The sequence below is a fragment of the Lithobates pipiens genome, unplaced genomic scaffold, assembly GCF_037356315.1.
Source record: "Lithobates pipiens isolate NorthernLeopardFrog02 unplaced genomic scaffold, aLitPip1_a1.2 Scaffold_16, whole genome shotgun sequence".
NCBI lineage: Eukaryota > Metazoa > Chordata > Amphibia > Anura > Ranidae > Lithobates > Lithobates pipiens.
Window position 1 is genome coordinate 645,981,408 of NW_027507748.1, and position 13,186 is coordinate 645,994,593.

The following is a 13,186-nucleotide window of genomic DNA, read 5'->3' on the forward strand; positions in this document are numbered from 1 at the left end:
TTTAGTACAGCTTGAGACCGTCAGCATTAATGAATAGTCACAGCCAGTTATTGTGACCAAAATATTAAAGGTAGAAAGATATTCTTATCAATCCAGATCACAATCGTGGTTCTTAGTCCATCCATTAGTAAATCCAGATTAATGAGGCCTACAGGAGGAGTAAGCCAGTGCAGAAAAGACCACCTGACAATTTTATCGCCAGAACATCGGCTGCATTAGAGGCTATGGAGGATCAAACATTCCTTGGGCAAGGCCCAGAAATAAATGCAGGCATGTGGACAACACATATCTGCGTTTAGTAGAATATAGTATATGTGTCTTACTTTTTATATACTAGAATTAACTCTGGATTCTTTTCATTTATACAGACCTGATACACCACAGCCAGCCCAGATACTTACGGAGGAAGAGATGAATAAGCTGGGGGCCAAAATTGTCAAAGCAGAAATAATGGGTAACATGGTGAGTTGCTGTTTCCATCTTATATGTGATTTTGGAACTTTTGTTTGATTTCTTTGGAAGGTGTCTTCAACTTAGGAAATCTTTGCACTGTGGGCCAATATTGTGTACTTTTTAAAACATAACCCATGCTAAGCATTGCTTGCATTTAAACTGATTATATAAAACAACCCTGGTAATAGCTGAGCCACTCTAAATACAGTAAAAAAAAACTTCTCTTCTCCCTATACTCCATGTGTTTGTCAAGATGATGAGCTAATAGAGGTGGCACAGACACTCCATGCCTTCTTCTGACTCCCACAAATTAAGAAGACATTGTCAGACAAATTTGAAGATCTAAGCTGCCCTGCCCTTAAAAACCTATGATTTGTCTATACCCTGGGTTGGCAACCCATCAATAGCGAGCTACCTGTCGATCGCGGGAAGCCGACCGGTAGATCTCGATCAGGATGGTGTGCCGATACTTCCCCCTGTCTCCGCCGGCATTGCTCTCCCTTCACTAGCAGAGAGGAGCGAGAGGCAAAGCCATGCTGGATGGAGGGGGGGACCGGGAGCTGCTTTAGTTACTTTTGCAAGTTAACTAGCAGATGATTGGTTGCTAGGTGGTCCTAGCAACCAATCATCAGCTTGTTAGCATAAAAATTTAACTAAAGCAGCTCCCGGTCTCACCCTCCACTCAGTGTAGCCTCTCAACTTCTCTGTGATGTAGAGTTATACCTACAGCTGTGTGTAGGGAGCGACCAGGGAAGCAGCTATAGGGGGGCAAAGGACACTACTGGAGGAGTAGAAACAGAGGATAGTGCTTTGGGGGGGGGGGGGCAGAGGAGAGGACACAACTGTGAGGGAGGGTTGCAGAAAAAACTGCTATGGTGGGGGGGAGGCAGGCACTACTGGGGGGGGTTTGGTGCAGAGGACATTGCTATGGGATGGCAGAGGGCACCGGGGGGGGGGGGGGGGGTTCGCAGAGGAAATTATTGTGTGTAGGGGGCTGCAGAGGACACTGCTGTGGAAAGCACTACAGAGAGGGGCAGAAGACACTACTGTGTGTAGGGGAGGGTGCAGAGGACACTGCTGTGGAAAGCACTACAGAGAGGGGCAGAAGACACTACTGTGTGTAGGGGAGGGTGCAGAGGACACTGCTATAGGGGGACAATGGGCACTACAGTGGAGGGGAATAGTAGAGGACACTATTATGGGGGGCAGAGGACACTACTGTTGGGGGGGTCAGTGTGTGTGAGGAAGGGGAGCATAGGACACAAAAGTGTGTGTGTGGGGGGGGGGGGGGGTATAGTATATTATATGAGGTGAAAGGAGGCAGAGGACACCGCTGTGGAGGAGGGGATAGCAGAGGACGCACATCACGTGTCTCCCGCCGGCGGTTCACACTGCCCTATGCGAACCGCTGGGAGTGTCAATACAAAGTTAATGACACCCACAGATCGGTTTGCATATCGCAGTGCAAACTGTCAATTCATACAGGGAAATTGCATAGTTGTGAACACCCATGCGATCCGATTCTGGTGCGGACCAAAAAAAGGGTCCTGCACGAGTTTGATCTGGATGAGATGCAAATTCAGCCATGCAACCTATATGGCTGAATTCGCATTGCACACACATTGCATGTAATCTGGCTAAAAGGCAACTGGCAGGAGCTTTCATCAATGGAGCCTGACTATGCCCACCCTTTCATGTGCTATCTGCCATCCATGGAAACTGTACTAGAGCTTCTAGTAATGACATGAGCTCTCTGAACAAAAGCACCATGCGATCTGGTTGCAGTGTGGTTCCAAAATCAATACCTGAATGACTTTGGTGCAAATTTGAGGCCATTCAAAGTAAATGGGCTCAAATTGCACCACGCTGAATCACATGGGAATTGAACAGGAATGTGGTGTGGTGCCTGTACGATTCACAAGCGGTACATAGTGTGAACCGAGTATATGGCAAAAAGAAGGTGTAAACTGCGCTTAGATGCACACAATACTAACTGTTAGGAAAAAGCTGCAATACTACGTGATAGATACATAGTCACAAAAGTTAAAAAGCAAAAAGTTGCACTAATATCCCAACATATGAACAAAATCAAAATACAAATATAAATAAAAGTTCATTGAAGCCAAGTCCTAAGTACAAATAGTATGAAGGTGCCATGCAGACGTGATCGGTGGACAGATGGATTTTACACCAGTGATTTGAGTCTTACATCCATCTGTCCACCGATCACATCTGCATGGCACCTTCATACTTAGGACTTGGCTTCAATTAACTTTTCTTTATATTTGCATTTTGATTTTGTTCATATGTTGGGATTAGCGCAACTTTTTGCTTTTTAGCATAGTGTGAATTGAGGCTTAGCTTTGGAATATTATAACAGTGGGGTGTGGTAGGAAAAATTAAGATTGTTATTGAAAACGGACAAAACAGGACAAGGGACACATCGTACTAGCTGTAGGTTATATCCCTTATGCTGTTTTTTGTGTGTTTAGTTTTAGCTAAACTTAGTTTTTAAAAATCTATACTCCAACCAGAGCAACTTGGAACTCATAAGGGGCTTAATTTCTTTGCTACCTTTGGTTGGTCGTAGGGCAGCAAAGAAAGAGTATATATAGGAGATTAGGGAGGGGGGCAGAGTGAACCTGTTGCTTGTGTGGCGGAGCAAAGCACAGTTTTGCATTAAAGAAAAACATTTCTATAATTTCTAATATATATTTGCTGCTTAATACATTGCCTTGTATAAGTATTTTTTCACCCTGATTAGACTTTTCCATTCAGTGTTACAAGATGTGGATTTGACTCGAATTTCATGTCACTGATGTACAAAACAGTCCGTAATTTCAATGTAACAAATTAAAATAAGGATTTTCTATAAAGATTCATAAAATCATGGTAATAATAAAAAAAAGTGAAATTGTATTCCCACACTGTCAAAGTGATAAAAATAAATTGAGGTCAAACTGCTACAATCACCTAAAAGGTCAATCCGTGACTAATAAATAAAATTGTAAATGTGTAGCACCATTCAATAATAAAAAAAAACCCCTTTATAATCTTAATTATAAATAAAAACGCTAAACTCTTCAGAGTTACCTTTGCAGAAAGAAGCTAAGGGCTTGTTCACTGTAGCATTCCCCCCCAAACTGCTTCCCCTTTAGCCGGGGATGTACACATTCTGTGGCAGAATTATGTTCACTTCTGTTTTAGTGGGTGTAGCGCCCATCGAGCACAGCCCATTCAAGTGAATGGGGCTGCTCTGCATGCGCCCCGAAACCACGAGCAGGAGACGATACAACACCTTCCTGATGGCTGTCATTCGATTGATTTAGTGAGCAGCAAAAGAACCTGCGACACATACAGAAACATAGTAACTAAACCTGCTGGCATCCACTGAAAATGAAAACCTCAATTATAAGTAGGTATAGTTTCATGTGAGAATTCACCCAAAATTGTAGTGATTTTATCCTGGATGGGTAAGACAAGGTATGCCCTCCTGCTAGGTTAGTACAGTTCATCATGACACCATCGGGGAGTTTAGTTCCCATGCTTGGTATTCAGCACACACAGTGGGCTTGGACTATCGTGGCTTCTGGGCCCACCTTGCATCCAACAAGGAATTGCATCTTAACTCAATTAAGGGAGTAAGTATAAAAGTAAACAAAGTGCCGATGCGGGGAAGCAAGGACATTATTTGTCCTGCTTCTCTGCACTTTTATTAATTTTGTTATTTTCTGCAATCATAAAATCTCTCCAGGGTGCATTGTAAACTAATAACACACACTATCGCTTGCCTACATAACTGCAAAATTAATAGTTTAATTATATGGCGTACTTGGCAGTAATGAGTAAATGTTTGCTGTTTGTTGCTGCTTATCAATTAGGTGCATAGTGATTGGTTGCTTACTTCAACTACAAATTTACACAATGCTGCTTTTTACATAAAACAATAATGTATCTAAATTGGAAACCAAATTCTTTTTTTAAAATGGCTGCTGGTGACTGAATGTGAATTTCTGACCAGAAATGACAAATTAACAATAAATAAAATAGGAAGACTTCTCATGGTTTTAAAACTAATTTGAATATAACATTGACAATTGCCTTTTTTTTGGTCATTGATGTAACTCCTCATTCAACTACAGCTCAAAAGCTTTTGGTGGAGTTAAAACACAAGGAATACAGAATGGGACAGCTTAGGTTATGTGATCAGCTGTTACTTTAGGTCTCATGCCTAGGGGTGGTCATATGACATCTTCAGACATACATTGCAGGCCAGTCAAGTTCCTCCACCCCAAACTCGCTCATCCATGTCTTTTATGGACCTTGCTTTGTGCACCGGTCCAAATCACTTGGAGGGGGGATTATGGCGTGGTGGTTGTTTTTTTTAGGGTTTGGGCTTGGCCCCTCAGTTCCAGTGAAGGGAACTCTTAAGATGCCAGCATACCAAGACATTTTGGACAATTTCATGCTCCCAACTTTGTGGGAACAGTTTGCAGATGGCCCCTTCCTGTTTCAACATAACTGCGCACTAGTACACAAAGCAAGGTTCATAAAGACACGGATGAGTGAGTTTTGGGGCGGATGAACTTGACTGGCCTTCAGAGTCCTGATCTCAAACTGATAGAACACCTTTTGGATGAATTACAGCGGAGACTGCTAGTCAGGCCTTCTCAGCCACATCAGTGCCTGACTTCAAAAGTTTGCTTCTGGAAGAATGGTCAAATATTCCAATAGAGACACTCCTAAACCTTGTGGACAGCCTTCCCAGAAGAGCTGAAGCTGTTATAGCTGCAAAGGGTGGGCCAACTCAATATTGTACACAATGGGCGAAGACTGGGGTGCTGTTAAAGTTCATACTCGTGTAAAGACAGGTGTCCCAATACTTTAGGTAATATAGTATTTGTTTTCTTTTTTACATACTGTATTTATATCTGACAATTACAGTATTATAGATATGTGCACGGCCACCTTTTATTTGGGTTTATTTTATCAAAAAAAGGCTGCATATCAGTCACAATCAGATTGTGATATGATCAGGAAGCACTCTGTTTCACAGTAATTAGTAGGGACTTATGCTCTAATGCCGTGTACACACGATCAAACAATCCGGTGGAAAAGTTTGGTGGACTCAAGTCCGCCGGACAATCCCCCCCGTGTGTGGGCTCCGGCTGACTTTTTTTTTACCCAAAAGTCCGGCGGACTAAGAAAGTAGTTTTGCACCAAAATATGTGGCGGACAATACGGCTGCATGTGTGCTAGTCTGCCGTACTTTTGAAATGAACGGACTTTTCCCGCATGGAGAAAAGTCCGTTCATTTTGAGCGTGGTTCCAGGTAGCCGGGACCAGCGAATGAAGCGTTGCTGGCCCCGTCACCTGGTATGGACTTAAAGGGGAATACCTACGCCAAAAAAAACGGAGCACGTTACCCGGCCGGCCAGGAAAGGGGGTGGGAACTAGTGGGCGCCCCCCCTCCTGAGCCGTACCAGGCCGCGTGCCCTTAACACGGGGGGTGCTTTGGAGAAGGGGGGCCGCGGGGCCCTCCCACCCCAAAGCACCTTGTACCCACGTTGATGAGGACAAGTGCCTCTTCCCCAAAACCCTGGCCGTTGGTTGTCGGGGTCTGCGGGCGGGGGGCTTATCGGAATCTGTGAGCCCCCTTTAATAAGGGAAAAGCTATATGAAAATGAGGAGGTAGTTACGGCGCTCTCCTATGCTAGTAGAATAAATCGCTTGCTATTCGTAAATGAAAATCGCATGACATAGAAATCGCATAAGGGTTGAATTGCCACTTCAATTTTTAGTGTTGCTGAATGGCAACACTCCCTTCCAAGCATTTTATTTTATTTTATTTTTTGGCTTCTTGTTATTTTTGGCTTCTTGTGATTTCCAACTACAGTGGTGTGAAAAAGTGTTTGCCCCCTTCCTCATTTCCTGTTCCTTTGCATGTTTGTCACACTTAAGTGTTTCGGAACATCAAACCAATTTAAACAATAGTCAAGGACAACACAAGTAAACACAAAATACACTTTGTAAATGAAGGTGTTTATTATTAAAGGTGAAAAAAAATCCAAACCATCATGGCCCTGTGTGAAAAAGTGATTGCCCCCCTTGTTAAAACATACTATAACTGTGGTTGTCCACACCTGAGTTCAATTTCTCTAGCCACACCCAGGCCTGATTATTGCCACACCTGTTCACAATCAAGGCATCACTTAAATAGGAGCTGCTTGACACAGTAAGGTCCACCAGAAGATCCTTAAAAGCTACACATCATGCCGAGACCCAAAGAAATTCAGGAACAATTGAGAAAGAAAGTAATTGAGATCTATCAGTCTGTAAAGGGTTATAAAGCCATTTCCAAAGCTTTGGGAATCCAGCGAACCACAGTGAGAGCCATTATCCACCAATAGCGAAGACATGGAACAGTGGTGAACCTTCCCAGGAGTGGCCGGCCGCCCAAAATTACCCCAAGAGCGCAGTGACGACTCATCCAAGAGGTCACAAAAGACCCCACAACAACGTCCAAGGAACTGCAGGCCTCACTTGCCTCAGTTAAGGTCAGCGTTCATGCCTCCACCATCAGGAAAAGACTGGGCAAAAATGGCCTCCATGGCAGAGTTCCAAGGAGAAAACCACTGCTGAGCAAAAAGAACATCAAAGCTCGTCTCAATTTCTCCACAACACATCTTGATGATCCCCAAGACTTTTGGGACAACATTCTGTGGACCGATGAGACAAAAGTGGAACTCTTTGGAAGGTGTGTGTCCAAGTATATCTGGCGTAGAAGGAACACTGCATTTCATAAAAAGAACATTATACCAACAGTAAAATATGGTGGTGGTAGTGTGATGGTCTGGGGCTGTTTTGCTGCTTCAGGACCTGGAAGACTTGCCGTGATAAAAGGAACTATGAATTCTGCTGTCTACCAAGAGATCCTGAAGGAGAATGTCCGACCATCTGTTCGTGTACTCAAGCTGAAACGAACTTGGGTTCTGCAGCAGGACAATGATCCTAAACACACCAGCAAGTCCACCACCGAATGGCTGAAGAAAAACAAAATGAAGACTTTGGAGTGGCCTAGCCAAAGTCCTGACCTGAATCCTATTGAGATGTTGTGGTATGACCTTAAAAAGGCCGTTCATGCTCGAAAACCCTCTAATGTAACTGAATTAGGACAATTCTGCAAAGATGAGTGGGCCAAAATTCCTCCAGGACGCTGTAAAAGCCTCATTGCACGTTATCGCAAACGCTTGGTGGCAGTTGTTGCTGCTAAGGGTGGCCCAACCAGTTATTAGGTTTAGGGGGCAATCACTTTTTCACACAGGGCCATGATGGTTTGGATTTTTTTTCACCTTTAATAATAAACACCTTCATTTACAAATTGCATTTTGTGTTTACTTGTGTTGTCCTTGACTATTGTTTAAATTGGTTTGATGTTCCGAAACACTTAAGTGTGACAAACATGCAAAGGAACAGGAAATGAGGACACTTTTTCACACCACTGTATTGTCTCCATAGCGCAAACCCTACCCTTCTTTTTCTCACCCTTTAATAAGGGGCCCCCCACCCTATGTGAATGAGTATGGGGTACAATGTACCCCTACCCATTCACCTGTGAAAAACATGTAAATAAAACACAACACACAAGGGTTAAAAATAGTTTATTGCACAACTCCGGGGGTCTTCGGGGGTCTTCTCACCAGACTCCTCCACTATCTTCTGCTCTTTTCCTAGCTCTTTTACTAGCAGAGGAGCCCAGCTTTCTTCTTCGCCACCGTCCGGAGGTCTTCTTCCGACTTCGGGGGTCTTGTCCCTCTCTTCGGTTCTTCTTGCCAGGCCTCCGCGCCTTCTTCTAGCTCTTTTACAAGGGGTGGCCCGGTCTTCTATCGCTGCTGTCTTCGTCGCTGCCGCCTTCTGCTTTTCTGTTCTCTTCTTCTCTTCTTGAGCCGTTGCCTCGTCGCTGTCTCTGGCCACAATGACAGGCACGTGGCATGCTGCGACTTATATAGGGACATCGCCGGATGATGTCCACACCCATTATGATGTCACAGTCCCAGCATCCTCTGGGACTGTGACATCATAATGGGCGGGGACATCATCCGGCGATGTCCCTATATAAGACGTCGCGTGCCTGTCATTCTTAAAAATCAAATAAATGGTGTTGCGCTACCTGAAAAGGTTGAGCTAGACTATACTAAACTAAACTAAGGTGCCTTGTGCTTAGATATATATTACCAATATTGCTAAGTAACACACTACCAAGAGTGATGTCTCCTCCTATCAGGTGGTGTCTCCTCCTGTTAGGTGAATGTGGTAAAGATCGCCCGAAACTATACAATTATATATTACACACGGTATATATAAAACTAATCCAAATATATAAAGTGCCTCCAGCAGATTAAATTGTGAATAATCAAAGAATAATAAAATAGAGTGTCCAGTATTTAAATAACACAGATAACCAAATAATAAAGTGTCATGTGCTTTAAATATTCAAATAGATATCTCCAAAGTAATAAACTCATAAAATTCTTCTTATAGTAAAACGTGCAACACACAGTGCATGCTTAAGCAAAGGAAGCAAAATAATACAGTCTTTATGTGAGCTGAGATGAATAAAGTGACCAGTGGCTTATTCAGTGCTTCTCAGAATAAGGTGCCAAAAACCGTGTCTTTAACTCTTATATCTCCAGTGTTCACGGCACACCGGGTAGAGTGGCCCCTTACCTTACTGCTGTAAGGTAAACAGCAGAGCAAACAAACGGCAAGGTCCAGGGGTTGTGATCTTATTCCTGGCAGGTAAGTACTGGCCCCCTCGGCTGGTATTTTGCACCTCCAATAGCTTCCACATAGATCTTAAAGTTCAATATTATCCACAAGGGTCTCCTCTGCCGCCAGATCCAGCAACCTCTCCGTGCCTGTCATTGTAGCCAGAGACAGCGATGAGGCAACAGCTCAAGAAGAGAAGAACGGAAGTCGGCGACGGCGACGAAGACAGCGGCGATGGAAGACCGGGCCACCGCTTATAAAAGCTAGAAGAAGGCGCGGAGGCCCGGCAAGAAGAACCGAAGAGGGGGACAAGACCCCCGAAGTTGGAAGAAGACCCCCGGACGGCGGCGAAGAAGAAAGCCAGGCTCCTCCGCTAGTAAAAGAGCTAGCAGAAGAGAGCGGAGGAGTCCGGCGAGAAGACCCCCCCAAGACGGAAGAAGACCCCCGGAGCTGTGCAATAAACTATTTTTAACCCTTGTGTGTTGTGTTTTATTTACATTTTTTTCACAGGTGAATGGGTAGGGGTAAATTGTACCCCATACTCATTCACATAGGGTGGGGGGGCCGGGATCTGGGGCCCCCTTGTTAAAGGGGGCTCCCGGATTCCCATAAGCCCCCCGCCCGCAGACCCCGACAACCAACATGGGGACAAGGTGCTTTGGGGTCCGATATGGACCTAGGGGGAGACCCCCACGCCGTTTTTTCGGCATAGGGCTTCCCCTTTAAGTCCATACCAGGTGACGGGGCCAGCGACGCTTCCTTCGCTAGTCCCGGCTACCTGGAGCTGTGCTCAAAATGAATGGACTTTCCTCCATGTGTGCGGGCAAGTCCGTTCAAGTAGAACGGATAACCCGGCGGACTACGTCCACCGGACCTAGTCTGCCGGAAAAGTAACGTGTGTGGGCAAGTCCGCTCGCTCGGACAGTCCGGCGGACTTTACGGTGATTTGTCCGCCAGACTAAGTCCGCCGGATAGTCTGTGTGTACGTGGCATTAGTGACAGCTGAATTTGAGAGCTATCACTTGCACAACATGTCTGCTTTTAGTTGGAAAGAGGAAGACCTTTAATACCATATCCTCTGCCCAATGCATATTTAGTGAGAAGGGTTAAACGCTCATTATAATTCTATATGACCCATCACATATACCTGTAGAAGCATTGGCCTGGATTTCATTTTTCAAGCTCATTAGAATTGTGGTTGAAATAAAACAAATTGAACACTTCTACCTTGTGCTATTATACAATGAGAAGTAATGAGAAAATCCAGCAAAAATAACCTATAGCAGTAGCTGCTGAGATACCCTCACTGGGAAATATATATTTTTAAAAATAGAGGCTCATATGCGATGTTTTTGGGCTTTTATTGTTAATTCTGCTTGAGGTCTAACTGTTACGTCAGCTTGCAGAGAATCTTATTTGAAGTGCTTTTACTTTATTTTCTAACTTTTTAAAATTAATGTTTTGATCTTGCAGACATTGGCTTCAAAACTTCGAGCTCAGTTGGAAGAAGCTCGCCAACAGAGACAAAACCAAGCACAAGCTCCCATGAAAGTCAAAAGTGAGAAATCAGAGGTAAAGCCATGGCTTCCAGCAATTAAAGTGGTTGTGCTAGCAAGAAGAGAATTCTTGCTAGGAAAGGGCAATGAAAAAGCACAATTTATAATAATAACTTGGCATTGTAGAATTGTTACTTTTAAATATCTTCAGCAAGGTATGAAATGCCTTAATCTGTAGCATTTTCTTCGCAGTCTATGCTGTGACTGGTTCACAACTCTAGCTCAGCACATGCATTTGTTTGGGGCGGCACAGTGGTGTAGTGGGTAGCACTCTCACCTAGCAGTAAGAAGGGTTGCTGGTTCAAATCCCAACCACAACACTACCCGCCTGGAGTTTGCATGTTCTCCCTGTGCCTGTGTGGGTTTCCTCCGGGTACTCCGGTTTCCTCCACACTCCAAAGACATGCAGGTAGGTTAATTGTCTTCTGTCCAAAATTGACCCTAGTATATGAATGGGGACCTTGGATTATGGGCTCATTGAGGGTAGGGACCAATGTGAGTGTGTGATGTACAGGGATAGGGACAATTGTAGACACTCAGGTTGAACTGGATGGACTGGTGTCTTTATTCAACCTTACTATGAAACCATGCATCTCACTGTAATGAAAGGAGGTGGAGCTGAGGGATGAAGCACTGTGCAGTGGTGACGTGTGGTTTATTTATGCAAACGATGTAGAAGGGGGTTGTTCTTGAGGACCCGTTCAGACTTGTATTGCAGTAAAGCAGTGTGTTCTGGTGCAGCGCCATTCATTGTGAGTGTCAACCCAATGCAAAACGTTAGTAGCCAAAGCAAACACATGGCAGTGCTTCACGATTACAATGCTCCCAAAAAAAGTTGTACATTTTTTGATCTTTTGCAGTGTTATGGCAGTCTATAATGAATAGGCTTCCTTAAAGTGGTTGTAAAGGCAGAAGGTTTTTTTATCTTAATGCATTCTGTGTGCAGCAGCCCCCCTAATACTTACCTGAGCCCCATCTCGATACGGCGATGTTGCATGAGAGACTCGGCTGTCCGGGACACTCCCTCCTCATTGGCTGAGACGCCATTGGTTCCCACTGCCGTCAGTCAGTCAGTGAGCCAATGAGAAGAGAGGGGGGGGCGGGTCTGGGCTGCGGCTCCTTGTCTGAATGGACACACGGAGCTGCAGCTGGGCCCGGGTGCTCCCATAGCAAGCTGCTTGCTGTGGGGGCACTCGACAGGAGGGAGGGGCCAGGAGCACCGAAGAGGGACCCAAGAAGAGGAGGATCTGGGCTGATCTGTGCAAAACCACAGCACAGAGCAGGTAAATATAACAAGTTTGCTATTTTTAACACAAAAAGAAAACCTAAACTTTAGTATAACTTTAACATAATGCTTATTAATGCAATTGACTGCAGCAGTCTGAACATTTTTCTTTTTAAATCAGGTTAAAGTTTATGTAAACCCAAAATCAAATGTTTGGCATCATGTATACACTGTATACCGTTTTCTTCTTCTACAAAGTTTTTTTACCTGGAGATCTGATTAAATCGCCCAAAGGCCCAACATAGGAGCATGCAATGCAGGCTGACAATGCTGCTGACAATTGTGAGGCAGTGGCTTAGGGTTGTCAACCTGCAACAGGGGGTACTATTACTGGCAGGATCTCCATCTGAGATCTTTGAATTAGCTTCACATAAAGATTAAGACCCCGGGGGGAGGGGTTAAAAGTGCCCCGCTAGCGGCCGAAAAGCACTGCTAAAACGGCGGCAAAGCACCCCTAAAACTAACGGCGCTTTATCGCCAATTAGCCCTCGCCCCAGTGTGAAAGTACCCCAATAGTGTGACATGATGCCCGCTATACTCAATGATAAATATAGGGGACCTACATACACCTTAATCTTAATGATCTCATTACTGTGTTTTTATACTGTCTTATTTAGCATTTGGTGGGGGAAGCATTTGTCTGACAGTGAGAATGATATGTGGCTACCACAGCACGTGCTTTAATTCTGTAAAGCATGTACCACCACTGCGCTACTGTGTGCTGTGGTGAGGCCCTATTCACTTGAATAGGTTGCATTCGGTGGTGGTACTACCTGCTGAACGTAATGGTATAATATTTGAATATCCTGCTGCCTTTGCAGCTTTGTACCATAATTTTTTTTTAACACCAAACAGGTTATACTTACCAGCGCTGTGCAAAAAGCACCCCCAATCCTCTTCTGGGGGTCCCTCACCAGCGCTCTTGGCTCCTCCCTCCTTCTGAGTGCCCCCATAGCAACCTACTTCCGGAGCCGGCTCTGTTTGTCCATTGAAGCACCCAGCACGGTCAGCCCACCCCCCCATCCCTTCTTGCTGGCTGTGATTGACGGCAGCAGGACCAAATGGCTCCCACTGCTGCCTCCATGCCCAGTGAGGAGAAGGAGGGAGGATAGAGCCACTGCTC

At 44.7% G+C, this 13,186-nt stretch overlaps 1 protein-coding gene across 1 annotated transcript in view; it reads left to right on the forward strand.

Moving 5' to 3' along the window:
* CWF19L2 (CWF19 like cell cycle control factor 2) overlaps positions 1-13,186 on the forward strand; it is a 339,825-nt gene that overhangs the window by 118,579 nt on the left and 208,060 nt on the right. The window contains exons 9-10 of the mRNA XM_077484334.1: positions 369-462; positions 10,696-10,794. Coding sequence (XP_077340460.1) covers positions 369-462; positions 10,696-10,794 — 193 coding nt within the window. The remainder of the gene's footprint in view (positions 1-368; positions 463-10,695; positions 10,795-13,186) is intronic.